Source organism: Rutidosis leptorrhynchoides, chromosome 1 (assembly GCF_046630445.1).
Source record: "Rutidosis leptorrhynchoides isolate AG116_Rl617_1_P2 chromosome 1, CSIRO_AGI_Rlap_v1, whole genome shotgun sequence".
NCBI lineage: Eukaryota > Viridiplantae > Streptophyta > Magnoliopsida > Asterales > Asteraceae > Rutidosis > Rutidosis leptorrhynchoides.
The window spans coordinates 214,661,349-214,682,138 of NC_092333.1; the positions used below are offsets into that span (position 1 = coordinate 214,661,349).

The 20,790-nt window shown below is 38.3% G+C and overlaps 2 protein-coding genes across 3 annotated transcripts; both read left to right on the top strand.

The window, feature by feature from the left end:
• Nucleotides 1-581: 581 nt before the first annotated feature.
• Nucleotides 582-4,251, top strand: LOC139886533 (YTH domain-containing protein ECT4-like). 2 transcript variants are annotated; one of them, XM_071870370.1, is made up of 8 exons: nt 582-778; nt 1,267-1,343; nt 1,445-1,592; nt 1,687-1,760; nt 1,842-2,366; nt 2,468-3,073; nt 3,155-3,367; nt 3,467-4,251. In XM_071870370.1, the coding sequence occupies exons 1-8, from the start codon at nt 754-756 to the stop codon at nt 3,749-3,751; spliced, it is 1,953 nt and encodes a 650-aa protein (XP_071726471.1). In that variant the 5' UTR covers nt 582-753; the 3' UTR covers nt 3,752-4,251. The 2 variants fall into 2 exon arrangements, with proteins under 2 accessions (XP_071726471.1, XP_071726472.1); XM_071870371.1 differs by having other exon boundaries at nt 1,445-1,583.
• A 949-nt stretch (nt 4,252-5,200) lies between these two features.
• On the top strand, nt 5,201-6,460 carry LOC139894439 (uncharacterized). Its single transcript, XM_071877733.1, has one exon. It carries the CDS (start codon nt 5,201-5,203, stop codon nt 6,458-6,460), a length of 1,260 nt encoding a protein of 419 aa, XP_071733834.1.
• Nucleotides 6,461-20,790: the final 14,330 nt, after the last annotated feature.

A 20,790-nucleotide genomic window follows, 5' to 3' on the forward strand; every position in this document is an offset into this window, starting at 1 on the left:
TCGAAAAACTAGACCACCATTAATGGTGTGGCACCCCACAAAAATAATGCCCCTAATATATATATGGCATCTCACTTGGCACCTCTCTGACGCCCCTGACGCTTGTAACGCGGCGTCACCCGTGACGCTTTTGGGGCGTCAATCACCAATCTGACGAAAAAAGATAGGCGTGAGAACTTTTTGGAACAATCAGATTTCACTATTTATTTTAATATATTATTAATTTAATATATGTTAATATTATACTCAAATACCAATAATATTTTATCACATCACTCATCACAAATTTAACACAGTAACAATTTCTTAAAAAAAAAAAAAAAAAAAACTTTATAACTATGTCACACCTCAAATCACTACCAATAAAATCTCCCGATCTCACCACGAGTGACGCCACCACACCCACACACTACACACCACGTGGCGACAATATTTTAGCCGACTAGATCTCTAACCCGAGGGACGAAAATCACAACTTTCAAAACCACAAGGACCACACATGTAACTTCAAACACAATTGTTTCGTGGTGCTATTTGAATCACCCCTTTGTATTGGTTTTGAATCCTCTTTCTTTCAAAAACCCAAAAAAACCCCTCGTGGCGGCTGAAACTATACTTTCTCTCTCTTAGGGTTTCTATCCCACATCTATCTGTATCTATCTATCTATCCCTCCATTTTTTGAAAAATAAACTCAAAAATTGTTAGGGTTTATATCAAGTTTTTGAAGATCTATCAATTCATCAGATTCAATAATGGCCACTGTTGCTCCTGCAGATCGTATCCCTTTTTACGTTATTCTATCTGTTTCATTCAAATATTATCGATTTATGGTTTAGTGTTATTGGATCTGTGTACTGTGTGATTCGTATGGTTGTTACTTATAGTTGTAATAATTGTTCTAGATCAGTGTTATCAAGCTCGGATCTTTTATATATATTTGTATACATAGATGTGTTTGACTGATGAATAGGTGGTGTGTGAATGAGCTGCTGATTGGTACTATTGTTATGATACTATAATTAAGGTATTTATGATGAAAAAGGAGAATTTGTTATTATGATTTTGTAATTCATTGTGTTTTTAGCATCCTCAATTTGTTTTATTATTTTAGTTATGTTATATGTTTAGCTGGATCTTGAATTTGGTTACTGTCAAGTCTGTCAGCTTATTTTGAATATTAAATTCAAGGAATAAAGTACTCCGTAAATTAATGACTGGTGATTTGTTTGAAAAAGGGTGTTGTTCCTTTACTTGTATAACTACAGAAGCTGCTGACTTGCTGAAGAATCTATCATTGGAATCTCAATCAAAGACATTGGAAATCCCTGAGCCCACTAAGAAGGTGAATAGGAATATGTTAAATTATTCATTTATCGAAAATCAAAATTATCGTAAAGATTAGGACTTCAATTGTATGGTAATATATATGATTATTTTTTGCAGCCTTCGGGTAATTCGGTTGACACTGGGAATGGTCAGATTCAATCTCTAGATAGGTCTGGGACCCCTTTGATTCCGGATTATATGGATCCAACAGTGGCTTATTTTCCCAATTATGCTTCCACTGCTTATTATTATCCTGGTAACATAGGTGTGGAACATAGTACTAATTAGCTATTTTGATTGAAAGTTCGTTACTTTATGTTTTTGTAACTTAAGTTCTTACACATATTGTTTGTTTATAGGGTATGATGGGGCAACCAATGATTGGGATGATTACTCGAGATATTTAAATTCTGATGGAGTAGATATGTCTCATGTAAGATTTAATTGGCATAATGTTTTTATTTGAAGCTTTTTTTGTTAATGATGATGATAATTGGTCGTGATATTTGTACAGGGAGTTTATAGTGATATGTATCATGGCTATGGGTACGCACCATATGGTCCTTATTCGCCAGCTGCTTCACCAGTACCAGTTGGTCATGATGGTCAACTTTATGCAGCTCAACAATACCAATACCCGAGCCCGTATTTCCAGCCCATGACTGCAACCAGTGGACCCTACTCTAAAGGCGAGAATGCACCATCTGCAGGTGCTGACCGACAACCTTGGACCGTGGACACTGCTAATACAAATTCTAATAGCATTGTCGGTGTCAAGGGGACCACCGGTCCAGCCCCGTTGAGACCAACAACGTATACAAACTCAGCCTTTAATGGAAATGGTTCGTATGGAAATGGTGCACAAAATGGTTATCAAGATGCGAGATATGGGCTTGATGGTGTTCTTTCTCCGATCCCCTGGTTAGACGTCCCGTCGTACTCCAATGGACCAGCGAGAAACAATTCTAGCATAGCTCCGGTTTTGAACGGAAACGGTATTTCTTCAAGAAATCAAAATCTTCGTCCTCATTCTCACATGGTATGCAAATCTTTTATTCATAAGATACTATAATTATTAGGTGTGTTCAAGGGTTTTTAAGATCTTGAAATACTAATTTTATGAAGTGTTGATATTTGCAGGGTTTACAGAGTCCAAGACCGATATCGGGTGTGAATACCGCAACCGGATACATGAATAGAATGTATCCAAACAAGTTATACGGTCAATACGGAAGCAACTATCGTTCGGGTTATGGTTATGGTTCGAACACATACGATTCCCAAAATGGGCGTGGTTGGTTGGCAACTGATAACAAGTACAAGCCCAGAGGAAGAGTTAACAGCTTCTTTGGTTATAACAATGAAAATGGTGATGGACTAAACGAGCTAAACCGTGGACCTCGTGCCCGAATCATAAAGAACCAAAAGGTCTTGACCCCGATCACCTTAACCACAAAGGGACAAATTATAACTTCTACACCTACCGATCGTATTGAAAAAGAGCCCGAGGTTATCGAAAAAGTGAGTTCGGTTCCTGATAGAGAGCAGTATAATCTACTTGATTTTCCAGATACTTATGAAGATGCGAAGTTCTTTATTATCAAATCTTATAGTGAAGACGATGTTCATAAAAGTATCAAGTATAATGTATGGTCCAGTACACAAAATGGAAACAAAAAACTTGATGCTGCTTATCAGGAGGCTCAGCTGAAATCCGGACCGTGCCCCGTTTTTCTTTTCTTTTCGGTAAGTGTCGTGTCACAGTTTGACTCTGACTTTGACTTTGTTCGTTTTCTGACGTGCCAATGTTGACTTTATCTTGTTTAGGTCAACACAAGCGGGCAATTTGTTGGTGTTGCTGAGATGGTAGGACCGGTTGACTTTGACAAAAGGTTAGAGTACTGGCAGCAAGACAAGTGGGTCGGTTGCTTCCCTTTAAAGTGGCATATCGTTAAAGATTTACCTAACAGCTTGTTGAAGCATATAACCCTTGAAAACAATGAGAATAAGCCCGTTACCAATAGCCGGGATACACAAGAGGTACTTTTTTCATAACTATTTATTTGTTTTTGTTGTTTGTGTTATTTATTATTTATTATTGTTCCGTTGTTCGATTGCTGAGTTTTTGAATTCATTCAGGTGAAGTTAGAGCAGGGATTGCAGGTGATTAAAGTTTTTAAAGAGCATTCAAGCAAGCAATGCATATTGGACGATTTTGAATTCTATGAGGACCGACAAAAGAGAATTCAAGAAAAGAAGGCAAAACAGCAACAGTTTCAGAAACAGGTTTGGGAAGGAAAGCCAAAAGAGGGCGTTAAGGTTGAGATTGCACCACCAAAGTCAACTGAAACTCCCGAAGAAATAGCCAAAGATGCTACTTCTGTTCATGTAAATGGTGATGTGAAACCTGCTAATGGTTGCTAGAGTCAGCCATATGAGCGGGTGGGCCCAGTAAGATACCTTCGGGTTGTTTTAAATCTGAACGGGCTTTATTTGGAAAGTGCCTCCCGCCGCTCGAATGGGGGTCCATCCTTTGAGAATGTACACAAGGACTAAGAGGTTTGTGATGGCCATAGTTGTTTCGGTCTGGGATGTAAAATAGGAGGATCCAGGTGGTTCAGTCTGTGTCTTCTATAGTTTTTCAGCTTTACTAACAGGGTTTGGGTTTAGATTTTTTATTTGAATCTTTTTGTTATTTTATTTTATTTTTCCTCTTTTCTTTTCCTTTTTCTGAATCACTCATGTTCTGTTCTAGTTTTTTTTTTTTCTTTTTTCTTTTTCTGTCAGTGAGTAGAGTGTGGCATGATCCTGCCTTGTAAATCTAGATAAAGAAAATATTTGGATATGGATTTTGTGGGTTGATAGACAAGCTAGAAATGCAGGGTGGGATTTTTTACTTATAATAATACGAAGTGTTTTCTTTATTACGGGTCATGTGTATTTTTTTCTACTAATGTTATCTAGCATGTTACTAATGTTATCTAGCATGTCAGGTCATTTATCTTCTATTGTTCCTTTTTATTTGTGTTTTTGAAAGTTATACGACTTGAAAGGTCATAACATTTGTTACGTGCATCTATATTCTGATTCAAGCACAATCTTGGCTGTTATCTCTTGAAAAGTGATCTCTTCTGGTTGTTGGCCTGATACCAAAGGGCTAAGCTTAGCATATGAAATCATTATCCACCTTACAAGTTGTAATGGTTTGAGGTTAGGTGTTTATCATCGAATCTTATTCTAGGTTTTTCGATTCTTAGTCTTGCCTGGTCAAACTGAACAAGTTAGACCTAACTTTCTGGGTGATTTGAGGTCTTAGGGCTGTTTATATTTTTTTCCTGAATTTGCCACTGTTTCCAATTGCCTCTTGATGAGAATGGGTCTCTGATTTTATGTTTTTTAGAAAATTAGAAACTGATCAATTTTTAGATTAAATAACAAATACAAAGAAATTGCAATTGGGAAGTAAACGTGCACTTAGACTACTCCCTATAATCGTGATAGGGAGTCTGTTATGTAAGTTTTCTTACCACCATGGGTATCACTCCATAGGCATGGAAGCGTTATCGCTTCCGCCATGGAGGCCTGCGCCCTCTATATCACGTTTATTATCACTAATGTTTTAATAGAGTCAACAATAGTCAAGTCATTTATTTAACACATGTATTATATTTGAAGTCAAAGTCTGTTGTACAGATTTTTAGGAATATTAGTTAGTTCCTAGAATAGAGGGAAGTTAGTCGATATCTTTCAGTATATATGTACATCGTAATTGAGTGGAATACACAACAGAAATTACTCACTTTCATGGTATCAGGCCATTAATCCATCCAAATAATAATTCGATTCTCCTATCTTCACATTCGTTTCTCTCTAATGGCAGCAGCCCGTCTTCATCCTGCAATCACAGTAAGCAACATCAAAAACTTTATCCCTCTCACTCTTGAAATCAACACAAGCCATTACTCCTCATGGGCTGAATTATTTAAAATCCATTGTCAAGCCTTTGATGTTCTTGATCACATCATCCCCTCCACGGACGATTCTTCTTCTACAACTCCTTCTGGAACAAACCTGCAAACTTCTTCTGCAGATTGGGCCAAACTTGATGCCATCATCCTCTCTTGGATATACGGCACCCTCTCAAACGAATTACTACTCAACATTCTGTCACCCGGTTCTACCGCTCAACAGACATGGGATCGAATCAAAGGAATTTTTCACGATAATCAACATTCAAGGGCTGTTCATCTGGCTACTAAATTTGCAAATACTAAACTTGAAAACTTTTCCAACATGTCTGCTTATTGTCAAGAGATGAAACACATCGCTGATCAACTCAGTGATGTCGGACCAAAAATCGAAGACGATCGCCTAGTTCTTCAATTGATTACGGGTCTGGGTGACGGCTATGATACTGTTGGTTCTCTTCTCACTCATTCCAAAAAGCTTCCATCTTTCTCTGAAGCTCGGTCAATGTTAATTCTTGAAGAAACACGAAAAGCTAAGCAATCACCTGCAATCAACCCCGCTGCCCTAGTCGCTACTGCACCTGTTCCATCTCCTCGAGCTCCGGCACCAAATCAATCATACAATCGACCTAGTTATAATCGAGGTCGTCAATCTTCCAATTACCGAGGAAACAATCGCAATCGGGGTTCGTTTCGTGGCAGAGGACGTCAACCATCTTACAGTACCAACCCTAATTACATCAATGCTGCTCAATGGACCTATGGCATAAACACATGGCAGAATCCTTCTTGGGCCGTACCCCCTTCTCCTTACTCAACCAGCAATTGGACTAGGCCCAATGGTAATATAAATCAACCTGGTTTGCTTGGTCCACGCCCACAGTACAATTATGCTCATTCAGTTGCAGCTACCGCTACACCAACTGACATTGAAGAGGCTTTACACACCATGACACTTAATCCACCCGATGAAAACTGGTATATGGATACGGGTGCCACTTCTCACATGACAGGTAATCAAGGTAATCTTACTTCTTATTATCCAACTAGGTCACCTTCACGTATTATAGTCGGTAATGGCAATGGACTACCTATCTTTGGCTATGGCTCCTCTAATCTATCTATTAATCCAACTCGACCACTTTATCTTTCCAATGTTCTTTAATCACCTAGTTTAATCAAAAACCTTATATCCGTACGTCGTTTAACTACTGATAATAACATATCTGTTGAATTTGACCCGTTTAATTTTTCTTTTAAGGACTTTCCGACGGGGACCCCTCTAATGAGGTGCAACAGCACCGGTGAGCTATATCCATTCCACTCATCATCACTGCCGTCATCAGCAACTCACTCTGCATTTTCTGCTTTTTCTCAAGACTTATGGCACAAACGCCTCGGACATCCGGGCGCAAATATCATAAAGTCTCTTAGGAATAAACATTGTATTCATTACAATTCGAGTAGTAAACGTACTTTTTGTCAATCTTGCATTTTTGGTAAACATATACGTCTTCCATTTCATGCATCTTCTAATAATACCATTGCTCCATTCGATATTATTCATAGCGATTTATGGACCTCTCCGGTCACTAGTAGTGGTGGTCATAAGTACTACTTATTATTTCTTGACAACTTTACTGATTTTCTATGGACTATACCAATAAGTAATAAATCACAAGTTTTCTCAATTTTTTGTACCTTTCACAAAATGATACAAACTCAATTCGGTAAAAAAATCAAAACATTCCAATGCGATAACGGCACCGAATATGATAACCACAATTTTCACTCTTTTTATTCTCAAAACGGCATGACATTTCGTTTTTCATGTCCTTACACTTCATCACAAAATGGCAAAGCCGAACGAAAAATTCGCGCAATTAACAACATCATGCGCACCATTCTAGCTCACTCATGTGTACCTGCAAATTTGTGGCATCATGCACTTGAAACTGCAACCTACCTTCTCAACATCATTCCACATAAAAACTCCAATAACTTGTCACCAACCCAACGTCTATATCATCGAACTCCTTCTTATCATGCACTTCGAACCTTCGGTTGTCTTTGTTATCCATTCCTCTCATCCTCAACTATCAACAAGCTCGAACCTCGTTCCAAACCATGTGTTTTCCTAGGCTATCCCAAAGATCACCGAGGTTACAAATGTTATGACATGATTGCACACAAAATTATAATTTCCCGTCATGTTATTTTTGACGAACAAACTTTTCCCTTCGCCACCTCCCAACCCTCGCCCTCCTATTATCAGTTTCTCTCCAACAATTTACATCCTCAATTCTTCAATAATACCTCTCTCATGCTAAATAATACTCCTGTCATACAAACACAGTCAATAAACTCCACACATAATACTGGCTCAATCGACCACACTGGCCTATCTTCACGGTCTGACCCAACAGCAATACCTGGGCCGACTTCCACCCCTTCTAATTCAGAACCTACTGTCCCAATAACCAATCCAACATCACCTATTGATACACCACCTATACATTCTGTTCTAAATAATTCTAATACTTCTACCTCAAATACCACTACTACTCCTACTGTTCGAAACACTTCACATATCTCTCACTCAAATACAACTCCTCTTCCCTCTGTTGCACCAACTATTACTTATCCCATGACTACACGAAGCAAAGCTGGTATAGTCAAACCTAAAAAACCCTTCAACCTCTCAACTACCACAACTATTTCTCCCATTCCATCCAATCCAAAAATTGCTCTTTCTGATCCAAATTGGTACCATGCCATGACCGACGAATACAAGGCCCTTTTGGATAATGAGACGTGGACCCTTGTTCCTCGTCAATCTCACATGCATGTCATACGCTCTATGTGGATATTTAGGCACAAAACACGTTCTGATGGCACGTTTGAAAGATACAAAGCACGACTAGTAGGTGACGGGCGTGCTCAACAAGTAGGTATTGATTGCCATGAAACCTTTAGTTCCGTCGTAAAACCCGCTACTATTCGTACGGTGTTAAGTATAGCAGTCTCAAACCATTGATCAATTCACCAACTTGATGTTAAGAATGCCTTCTTACACGGACATCTTTCCGAAACAGTGTACATGCATCAACCATTAGGTTTTCGTGATCCACATCGACCTAATCATGTGTGCTTGCTAAAACGTTCTTTATATGGGCTAAAGCAAGCACCCCGTGCTTGGTATCAACGGTTTGCCGATTATGTATTCACTCTTGGTTTTGTGCACAGTAAGATGGATCACTCGTTATTTGTATATCGTCATGGCAACGACACCGCTTATTGTGACGACCCGCAAATTTCCGACCAAATTTAAACTTAACCTTTATATGTTTCCGACACGATAAGCAGAATTTGTAATGTTGAATCTCAAAAAGTTTGGAACTACATTCATGTAATCAATTACCCTTTGACCGTGTTCGACGATTCACGAACAATTATGAGTATATAGATATGTATATATAATATATAATATTAACTGAAAACATTAACAAAGTATTAGATATATGATACTTTATATGAACGTATTTGTTTCGATATATTTATCGACAGAATTAAGAGATAATATCAAATGATGGAATTATCAGATACATTATGATATGATTACGGGCCTATGTTATGAGGTCCACTGTGATTTAAGAAATCTATTCTTTTTGACAACATTCGAAAAATGGTAAAGTGATTTATAAATAAGAACAAATGTGTCAATTAACGGGAACTAGACAAGGGTTAGTGGAAATTCCTGTTTAATTTCCAAGGCATGTTTTATAATATTTTCCTCGTGACCTTGATAAGATAACTATGTTAACTTTCATTTTATTTAATATGAAAATAAGAACGTGGAGTGTAAATAACTTAGATGTTGGATATCGACAAGTTAAGTAACTCGACATTTTTCATTAAGATGATTTCATATGTTTATTTAACCTTTGGACTTTATCCCATGCTTCATCAACAGACTGTAATTTAAAAACTTGAAACCTATTATGAATATATATAATTCTACTTTTCTAAAATGTTTTGTGGTATAACGATTTCCATTATTTTAACCTTTTAACAAAATGATTCTTAAATATATTTAGTTTTGGAAAACAAAATTATCATATTTATTTGATTTAGTTTCAAAAGTACAAAAAAATGTTTTCAGTTTAAAAAGAACTTTATTATTAAAACGTATATATCTTTTATAAATATCTAGAACCACTTTTGACAACTCATTACTTAACCAGTATGATAAAGATAACGATATTTATATTTTATTTTATTAAATATATATAACGATTTAAATTAATATTATATATATTTATACGCGTATTATACGTATATAGTTTTATACTTTTACTATTCTTTAACTTTACCTTTACTTTACTTTTATTTTACTTTAACTTTAATAATTTATACTTTAATAATTCACTTTAATGATTCATACTTTAATAATTCATTTTAATAATTCATACTTTAATAATTCACTTTAATAATTCATACTTTAATAATTCACTTTAATAATTCAAAAATCTATTATAAATAGAATTCAATAGGTTTCATTATTTCATAGAAACTTGAAAATATATTTCTCTAAACTCTCTCAATCGAATTACATATATATATATATATATATATATATATATATATTTTGTATTATTTCAAGATATTATTAGTATACATAAAATACTACGACGGAGTTATACTCGGACGATTTCAAAATAAGTTTTCAAACGGGATAGAGTTAAGGAAATTATGGGTTATAGCTATGGAGGTTATGGGTATTGATCGAGGGTATTGCTCGTGAGGTCAACCTAACGTTTATCATTTTCAGTGCCGTCATATACATAATTGCTACGAAATACAGTATTGTGAGTTTCATTTGCTCCCTTTTTAATTGTTTTTGCAATATATATTTTTGGGCTGAGAATACATGCGCTGTTTTATAAATGTTTTACGAAGTAGGCACAAGTACTAAAACTAATTCTATGTGGGTTTAAACCAGAAATATACCCTTAGCTTGGTAACATTAAACTACTTGTCTATGTACGGTAGGCGCGAATCCTAAAGATAGATTTATTGGGCCTGACAAACCCCATCCTGACTATGGGATGCTTTAGTACTTCGAGGTTATTTTAAACACACCTGATCTGGTGTACTTCAGAGGGTAAAACATGAATGTTAAGGCTTGTTACCGGGTGCCTACAACTTATAGAATACTTTTAAACACTTGCGAGTGTACGGATATTTATGGAAACTGAAATCTTGTGATCTATTACTATTACGGAAATGATTGATTATGATAAACTAATGAACTCACCAACCTTTTGGTTGACACTTTAAAGCATGTTTATTCTCAGGTATTAAAGAAATCTTCCGCTGTGCATTAGCTCATTTTAAGGATATTACCTGGAGTCATTCATGACATACTTTGAAAGACGTTGCATTCGAGTCGTTGAGTTCATCAAGATTAATATTAAGTCAATTATAGTTGGATGTAATATGAAATGGTATACATGCCGTCAATTTTTGATGTAAAGAAAGTTTGTCTTTTAAAAACGAATGCAATGTTTGTAAAACGTATCATATAGAGGTCAAATACCTCGCGATGTAATCAACTATTGTGAATCGTTTATAATGTATATGAACGGGTCCTTTCAGTTGGTATCAGAGCGGTGGTCTTAGCGAACCAGGTCTTGCATTAGTGTGTCTAACTGATAGTTGTTAAGATGCATTAGTGAGTCTGGACTTCGACCGTGTCTGCATGTCAAAAGTTTTGTTTATCATTTTTAGTCGGAAATCATCTACTTACCATCCTTAGGAAATTACCTGCTTATCATTCTTAGTCTAGACACGTCTTGCTGCATTGATTGCATGAATAGTGTATAGACAAAATTCATATCTTAGCGTATCTGCTAAATCATATCTTATCGTATCTATTACCGTAAACTTTGCCTGACATATTCCGTAAATTCCTCCGTAATCTATGAAATCTTTTGATCTATATATATAGATATTCTATGTAGTTAGAATACCACCCGATAGCCGGAAAATCATTTCGTATCGAAAAATCCTTTATCAAATCGTTCGAAATGGAATTCGTCATCAGTTCAAGTTCCTCGGATTCCGAAATGGAATCCCACTCAAGCTCCAAAAGCAGTGTGACTGGAATGGATCAACCAATCAGCCATCATCTATTCTGGATGAATTGGGGATGGGTTCGTAGCCTCCTTAATCATTGGAGACAAGAAGAAGGCGATCCTTTCCATCCACCACATTGCCCTCTTGGCAATGAACCTGAAGCACTTACCGACGAACCTGTTCGAAACACCATTTTCTCTCATTTCCAGAGTATCTCGTCATGATTATATACTACACCAAATTCTAGATCTTATTTATCCACTCGTCCGAACCGACAATCACCCAGGTGTAATAGAAGAATTCAACGAGCTTCGCGCTCGGGTAGTGGCTTTGGAGAATATGGTGCAAAGGTTACAAACACCAGCAGCAGCACCAGCAACATAACAAGTACCACCATTAACAACATCAACAGTACCATTACCACCACCAACAACAACCGCATCGCAAACCTTAACTTCACAATCTGTCCCATGTGCATCGACATCATACGCCCTGTAGATACTAAGGAATACCACGACGATGAAGTATTGATTCATAACTTCATTGGGAAAACATTTTACGACGATTATGTAATTTCTAAAGTTTATAAATTATCTATCCTAGCCTTAACCATAAATCAAGTGAGTTTAATTTAATATTAACTATTTAAATCTATATTACATCTGAAGAAATATACACATATATTTCCATAAAGACTGTAATAAAATTCTTTTGTACAAAATATTAATTGTGACATTTTTTAACGGGTAGGTAATACCCGAGAGATATATAAATTCACAATTAATATGTTACATTCTTCGAATCTGATTCAGCAGATCATCCATTATACTCCCTACTTTCACAACAATATACATTCTTTTATAGAAATCAAAACAACCATACTCATTCAAAAATCTAATTACATATTCTGATTTTGAAATCGCCGAATTCAATTCAAGTTATAACTGGTATCATCACTCTTAGATTCTTACATCTTTCAAAGCTATACTTTAACTTCAAAACTGTGTTAGAACATCGTATGTATATTAACGATTATAATCTGTGTTCAAACCCTTCGAAATACCTGAAGACACTTCAAATAATGAACAATCGAGATGATGATCCAACCACATGTTATCCATAGTTACGTACCTGAAAAACTCTTGAAACTAAAGTCATAATTTAACATGTATCCATGTCAGACCTTTTGACATTTACTAGCTAAAATAACTTTTCAATCCCTTCTAAAAATAGACGGTTTTGTCACAGCTCCAGCAAACCAACTTCAATTGTTCAATCGAATAAGCCTTATTATAATGATTACCCCTTCATCATTATTACCGGGGAACCTTTCATATCTCGCCACATTTCCAGTAAACTTATTAACAACTTCATTGATCTTTGATTTTCTGAAAAATCTTTATATTTATCAAAACCCCATCATTTACTCATCTGCATCTTGTAACGAGAATTGCCATACGAATCATTGGAAATTAGCAATCAGTATTTTGAAATCTCGCAGCATGTCTATACCAACAATTATATGTGTCTATCTTCTGGACTTATATACTTTGAATGTGAAGTTTCTGAAAAACACCCTAAACTGTGAACTAGTTCTCGAAATACTGATGAAACAGCAAAAACTATAAACGACCTTAATAGTAAAAAGTTTGATGATAAAGAGTAGTGTGTTAGCAAAGCTCAGAAAAAGAGAAGATTTGGTACTGAAAAATACGGATTGAGCAAACCATGAAGAAGGCTGTGTATAAATCACAAGGACGAAATCTACCTTCAAAGAATCCAAATGATTCCATGTCTGCTGAAGTCATTATCGAATACCTTGCTCCTGACTCTAAACCCTTACGGACAATATTCTTCATCATCCTCTGATATTAGAAATTTTAAGATATCATCGTATCTTTCATTATAAATATCCTCCATATTTCTGAAGATATTTCCATAATTATTCTTATCTGAAATCATTTACCTCTTCGTGCTGTCTGTATTACATCATAAAAGAAACTATTTTTGTTTCTAAATGTAACATCCCGCCTTTTTCCATTTACTTTTCCGTTATACTAATTTAAACTCCGTTATATGTTTATAACATCTCCCGTTGATACGCGTTTTAAATTATCTCGTTTAGGTAATTCACGCACCCGATTCAAATTAGAGGGACTAAACTTGCCAAGAGGCCAAAGATTTGACTAGGTCAACTAGTTAAACCTTCAACCTCCTCCTCTCATTTCAACATCTCCATCTTTCTTCTACTCCCTTTTTCTCTCAAGAACACCAACAAGAATTCATCATCTAAATTCGGATTAGGAAGCTAGCAACAAAACAAATTACAAATTCGTGATCCTTGCATCTTCCTCTTCGATTCCATACCGATTTCATTACATTTGGGTAACTTCCTAAAATCACTAGATTTTGTGTTCTTTATGTTTTTAACTTATAAAAGTGTTAATTAGTGTCTATGGCTCAAGTCTAACATGATTATATGATTTATATGCTCGATCTCGTTGTTTTAGTGTAACTAGCATGAACTTGAATTTTGGTGTGTTGTTCTTGAATTTTGGATGATCATATGTTGTTAGATGTTAAAAATTCATGTTCTAATTGTGTTCCTAGTATCACTAGCTTCAATTTGATGTGTAGGTTGCTTTAGAAAAGTTCATGAACTTGATTTATGATTTTGGTGAATTTGGGTTAGGGTTTGATGAACTTGAAATGGACTTTTGATGCATTGAATGCCATGGATTATTGTTGGTAAGTGTTTAGTTGGATTGTATGCTTGATTACCTTCGAAACGGCATATCATTCATGTAAATTGGTTGCCCGAATCATTGAATTGCATTTATGAACTTGTATGCGATTAATGTTGAGCATTAGATGCGGTTTTGGTTGTTATAATAGGTAGATTGATTGGTGAAATGTGTTTAGTTGTCTTCCTCGTCAAATTACCATCCCAACGGTATAAAATACTTGACTTGATTGTTTGCGGATCATAAATTGTGTTTATTTGGTTTTTGGTTCGTGTACTTAGAAGCTTACTGCATCAGACTGGAATACCAATCTGGACGCCGTCCAGACCCTTGGACGCCGTCCCAGATTTCAAAGCTGGATGCCGTCCAAATATTTGGACGCCGTCCCAGCCTTCAAAGCTGGACGCCGTCCAGACAATCTGGACGCCGTCCAGATACACTGACAGACTCTGTCTTCGTTGGTCATTTTACGAAAAATGTTTGCCATGCTATGGACCTCCGATTCACATGTAACTTGTTCTAACATGCTCATATATGATTAAAAACCTCAGAAAAATAGTTCGGGACCCGACCCGAACGTGTTGACTTTTTCGTTGACTTTGACCCGACCAAGTTGGCTTTTAATCAAACTTAACCAAATGTTTGTGCAATCGTTCTAACATGCTTTTATACTTGTACCTTGCATGAAACATGACAATTTGATTCGCATGCTATTATGATCGAGTCTTAACGAGCCATAGTGTAACAACCCAAACCAAACCACGACAATTCCCGTTAAATTTTACAACAAAAAAAAAAAATTCTGGTGCAGTTCAATTGCGCGGCGCGCCAGGTGGGTGCGCGGCGCGCCAAACCACCTGGACAGCCCGCTGTCCCCGGAAGTCAATTTAACGAAAATGTTCGACTAGTTCCCGACATTTTTAGCCAAAACGCTTTCAACCATGAATTCATATATATAAAACTAGCACGTTTAATTAATAAAATTAAGTTTACGGAGTGGGTCCGACATCGACCCATATTACCACCTTAAGTACCAAAAATACAATTTTCGACTTTAAGATTTTAATACAAAACAAAGCCGAGCATGGCGATCGGGAATACACTACCCAATCCTAAACAATCCAAAAGCAAGTCACTAAAGCAACTATGCAAGTCTTCTAGTCCTCGCGCTTACCCGAGCCACCATCCGCATGCAATCTATAAAAAGAGTCAACAACGAGAAGGTAAGCTAATGCTTAGTGAATGATAATATACTACATACATATATATGTATAAAATGAATACGCCACACAAAACAAATACCGCATACCGAAGCATCCAAGTATAAAGCATCTACACTAAGCATACCGTACGATCTAAGCAACGAGCTAAAGATACAACACAAAAGATAGTCCACCAACGACAAAGTAAACATCGCCAAATAGCTACACCCGGAGGGTTAGCTACAACACAACAACACGTTAATATAATACAATAATAATAATACACAAGGTTAACCCCTTAACCTCAATCACACGAACATTGGCTGAACAACCCGAGCCTTGTGAATTCGCACAACCCGAAATTCACTTCTCAACCATAAGATGACCGAACAACCCGAGTCATCGTGAATCCGCACTACCCGAGATCCACTACTTCAATAAGGTGACCGAACAACCCGAGTCACCATGAATCCGCACTACCCGAGATTCATTTCTCATTACTAAAGCCCACGGTCACGGGATTATAAAATCCACCACATCGGGGTCATCCACAACACAACCAAATCAACCCTTCGCCATTAGGGTTATAACAACCAAATCACAACCATGTGTGATAATGTGCACACAAAATGTGCACCTCGCCAAAGATGGTCAACCAAAACGCACAACCGTGCCAATTGGACTTATACACAAGTCCATCAAGTCCACCTATATGTGAAGTGAGCTCTATAACCGAGAATCACTTCACCCGACCCGCACCCATCCTACACATACATATGCACATAGGATATTATCACTCACCTTGAAGTCTTGAAGAAAGCTTCCAAGTAATCCGCAACTCGTCAATGGAAAGTACCTATTCCATTATCACAAATATCACAACACAATTAGGATGGATTTACAAACCACCCAATTCGACCCTTAGTGCAATTTCGACCCAAATGCACTTCCAAGCACAAACCGTATCCGAACTAACCAATAATCACTAACACAAGTGAGAATGGTCATAATATGCTAAATAAACCCGAACTCAAGTGTTAAACACGTGTCATACCCATTTTGACACTTAAACCCTAATTTTGACCCATAAAGGTCAAAATCTCATCCTTTACAAGTTTGACACCAAAACACATTTAACTCGGTTTAATACTTCAACTTAATCCATTTTAAGTTTATAAACCTCATTAATTCGCCAATCGGGTCATAATTACCACCAAAACCTAATTTGACCCAAAGTCACAATTAGTCACCCAAATTACCCTAAATGGGTTCCAATACTTCCATAATCACTAATCCAAGTGATTAAACTCCAAACCAAAGCCTAATCAAGGCCAAAACGTCATCCAACCCAAAACCCGCCAAGTGACAAGAATAACTAGTCACCATAAACCCATTTCATCACCTAAGTGGGTTACTCAACCAATTAACTCAAAACCCTAAATTGAATATCAAGTTAAACAAATGAAATTCGGAGTTTGAGCTTACCAATACCACCACAACGTAGCTAGGAACGAGGAGAACAACTTTAAAACCCGAGACTTTGAACGATTCGAGCTTCTTCCTCACCAAAACCTTCAATCTCTCTCTAAGCCTCTCTCTCTCTCTAAGAATGGATGAAGATGATGAGTGGATGTGAATGGGATCCAAAACTGATCCAAACTAGCTCATAAGCCTCACAAATCCGGCCCCATGTGATTTTACCCTTTTACCCCTCATTAAAGCAATTAAAAATAAAGAGGGTTCTGTCAGCAGCAATCGGCGCGGCGCGCCCCAACCCTGCGCGGCGCGCAACACAGCTGAACCAGATTCCTTTGCATATTAATTCCATATAAATATTAAACGAAGCCCGATCTCATATGTCTTTTATAAACAAGTATACAAAATAAATATTCGGGTCTTACAACTCTCCCCCACTTAAACTCGATCACGTCCTCGTGATCCTCATCACTTGACCAAACGGACTCCACTCTACGGTCCTCAACATAAGTCCAATCCGACTTTCCTAAGCAATTTTTCCCAACGAATCGCCTTCCACAACTAAATCGTCACCCGCGATTTATCAAATCCACAATCCGAGCACTAACACCATGCTCATTCCCTAACACTGGGAAAAACCCAACCAATCTCATACCGAGATATTAATTCCTTAGTGTACTATTACCGAGTACAACGCTAAAAGCAACCAAGTCTCAACCTAAAGTCAACAATCCGAAACGATGAAGACCGAACCAAACGAATCCTTGCGGATAACACCAATCACTAGACATCCTTTGTAGTGCGCTATACGACCAATACGCCACTACTGTAACATCATAATCCAACGGTTAGAAACCGATAGCGTCCAAAACGACTATGGCAACGCTAAACCCGAAGGTGTACAAAATCAACTCTCGTCACACCCGTGACAACATGTGAGCGAAACACGGCTATCGCATCACTAATCACACAACATGGTCCTCACGACCCCACTACCGGCGTATAAAACAACCAATAGATCAAACCACACTGTCCTCATGACCCCACCATCGGTGTATAAAACAACCGATAGATCACAACTCAACATGGCCGAAACAACCCGAGCCAAAACACATATGGAGGATGGTCGAAACAACCCGAACCTTAGTGAATTCGCACAACCCGAAATCCAACAACCCAATCCATATATCTCACAACAGAATGACCGCACAACCCGAGTCATCGTGAATACGCGCAAACCGATATTCACTACCACTGCCACATAGTGTAACCGAGGATGGCCGTACAACCCGAGCCTTAGTGAATCCGAACTACCCGACATTCACTACCTCAAACTATGAGCCCAACCAACAGGGACAATCGTACTACCCGAAATATTGTGAATACGAACAACCCGATATTCACGTCCCACAACACAACTCTCTTGATGAAGTCAGCAGACCCCGAAGGTCATGCTCCACCAATCTCAATACCGGATGAAGTCAGCGGACCCGAAGATCATGCTTCACCGATCTCAACACCACGCTCATGACGAAGTCAGCGGACCCTAAAGATCATGCTCCATCAATCACGTACTCCCATGATGAAGTCAGCGGACCCTAAAGATCATGCTCCATCAATCAACCATACCATAATGAAGTCAGCGGACCCGAAGATCATGCTTCATTAATCGTCAATCCCATGATGAAGTCAGTGAACTCCGAAAGTCATGCTTCATCAATCACATACCATAATCGAGCAAGAACCACCTATATCAAGCATAGGTACCGAACAAGAATTCTCCAAAAGAGAACCCGACACACACCTTCCTTAACCGAAGGATTTCACCTTGCTCACCAAACACGTCCATTATCTCTCAACGAGATTTACCACATTACCACCTCGGTGGTAATTCCAATCCAAACCATAAGTACAATTTATCCGAAATCGTACCCTACCACAAATCGACCAAAAGTAGGTCTCGACAAAAATTTCCGGATCTACCAAAAGCATCATCCGAAATATCACACTAAAACTTCCTCGTGCGGGAGTGCGACTCCCCACTTGGAACCACGTTCCTATCTCACAACTCGTACAACCGTACAATGCTACCAAAGGTAGACTTTACCGACGATTGGGTACACACGACCCATCACTACACCTTGCTCCAACCTTGAGCATACAAAGGATTTCAATCAATCCTTAAACACTTCGAACGAAAAGTGTAGCACGATTATACAAACCATACCCTCGCAATTATCCAATTGCTTTAGTTTGTCAAGTTTCACTTAGTCACTCATGTACCTAAGGGTTTCTCCCGGTACCCTAAGTACAATGTAACCACAACACAATCGGAGTCGACACCACGCTAGTAGGTATAAAAGAGGCACCTAATGTCGCGTCATAAAGACTCCATTACCAACATACGTCAAGTTTTAAACACTCGATCTCAAAGGTTCCAATCACCCGACGAACCCCATGGTTCATCACTTCAACACAGAAGCGAACACGCGCTTAACAATCGAACACCAAATCCATTTCCGTGGCTTGGTAGTAACATTTCCCAAATACTAAGGAATGCTTGGTTGCACCAAGTCTTACGCCCTTCGTCCCAAAAATCAAACATCGTCACAGGGTACTTCCATTAGGAACGTCACCCTTAACAATAACATGCACAACACAATGCATCTAACAAATCCGAACCTAAACGCCACATAAATAAATATTCAAAAGACATATATATTAAAACGAACCGTACCTCAACGTCTCCTTGCGGCATTCGCCGCCGCCAACTCGGGACAATCCGGCTTGCGATGTCCCTCTTTATGACAATAGTAGCACATTCCGTCATCACTTCTCGGCATTGTGCATTCCCACAACTTGTGACCCCTAACGCCACAATTGAAACACCTAGGCGCACGAGAATCCACCGCGCCCTTTACCACATTACTCGTACTCGCACTCGGACCCTTAGTCCTCTTACTCGGAGCACCATAAGAAATAACCCTTCTCTCACTTGAAGGTTCGGCCTTTTTCGATCGCGTATAAGACTCGAAACCTCTAGCCACCGCAAATAACTCCGCAAACGACTTCGCGTAACCCCGGCTAATTTTGCTTTTCAAGTCATCGCTCAAAGTTCGATAGAAATCCTCCATCAACAAACGATCATTCCCCAAATATTCCGGGCAAAAACGAGCCTTCGACATAAAAGTCGTCTTTAAAGTATTCAAGTCCATAGAACCCTGTTGCAAATTTCGCAACTCACAACGCAATTCCGATAAATCGGCTGAAGTTCGGAACTCCTCGAAGAATTCCTCCTTAAATTCGTCCCATGATAATGCCATAAACGTCTCACCACCGACAAGATCAATCTTGCCATCCAACCAATCCTTCGCCCTACCTCGCAACAAACTAGTAGCGAGTCTCGTCTTTTTCTCGGGTGGGCATTCCATAGTACGAAAACACCCTTCGACATCCGAAACCCAAGTCGTACTCACCAAAGGATCCGGTTTCCCATCATACATAGGGGGTTTAGTCCTCATGAAGCTCTTAAGACAACGCTCCATTTCACCCCTATTTTGGAATTCGGAATACTTCCCATCCATTTCTTCTCGAAACGCCCTCATTTGCTCCGCAACGGCGGCCGTAACTCTAGCGTTAAATTCCGTGTCGTTCGTCTCGGTCTCGTTTCGCGTCGTCATTCTAAAGAATGCAAAACGATTAGTCCACGCACGTATAAAACGACACGCACAACACCCTCCCATCTTGCTAAACACTCGTCGTACATCACTTGTTAGACACGATTTGCACCCGTAATAAGGTCTGCAAGTTCTTATTACGCACTCACGCCGCATCGACTCGTTAGTACAACGACCGCCTCGCTCGATGCTATAAACAAACACAAACAAAATTCTACGCGATAGAAGCACACGCGAGAATTACACCACAACACAAAT

Bases quoted from the DNA above. Each gene is read 5' to 3' on its own strand.
- LOC139886533 (XM_071870370.1), top strand. From the start codon at position 754: ATGGCCACTGTTGCTCCTGCAGATC. The intron at 1,593-1,686 runs GTGTGGAACATA...GTTTGTTTATAG, and splicing joins TTATTATCCTGGTAACATAG to GGTATGATGGGGCAACCAAT. The intron at 1,761-1,841 runs GTAAGATTTAAT...ATATTTGTACAG, and splicing joins ATGGAGTAGATATGTCTCAT to GGAGTTTATAGTGATATGTA.
- LOC139894439 (XM_071877733.1), top strand. From the start codon at position 5,201: ATGGCAGCAGCCCGTCTTCATCCTGCAATCACAGTAAGCAACATCAAA.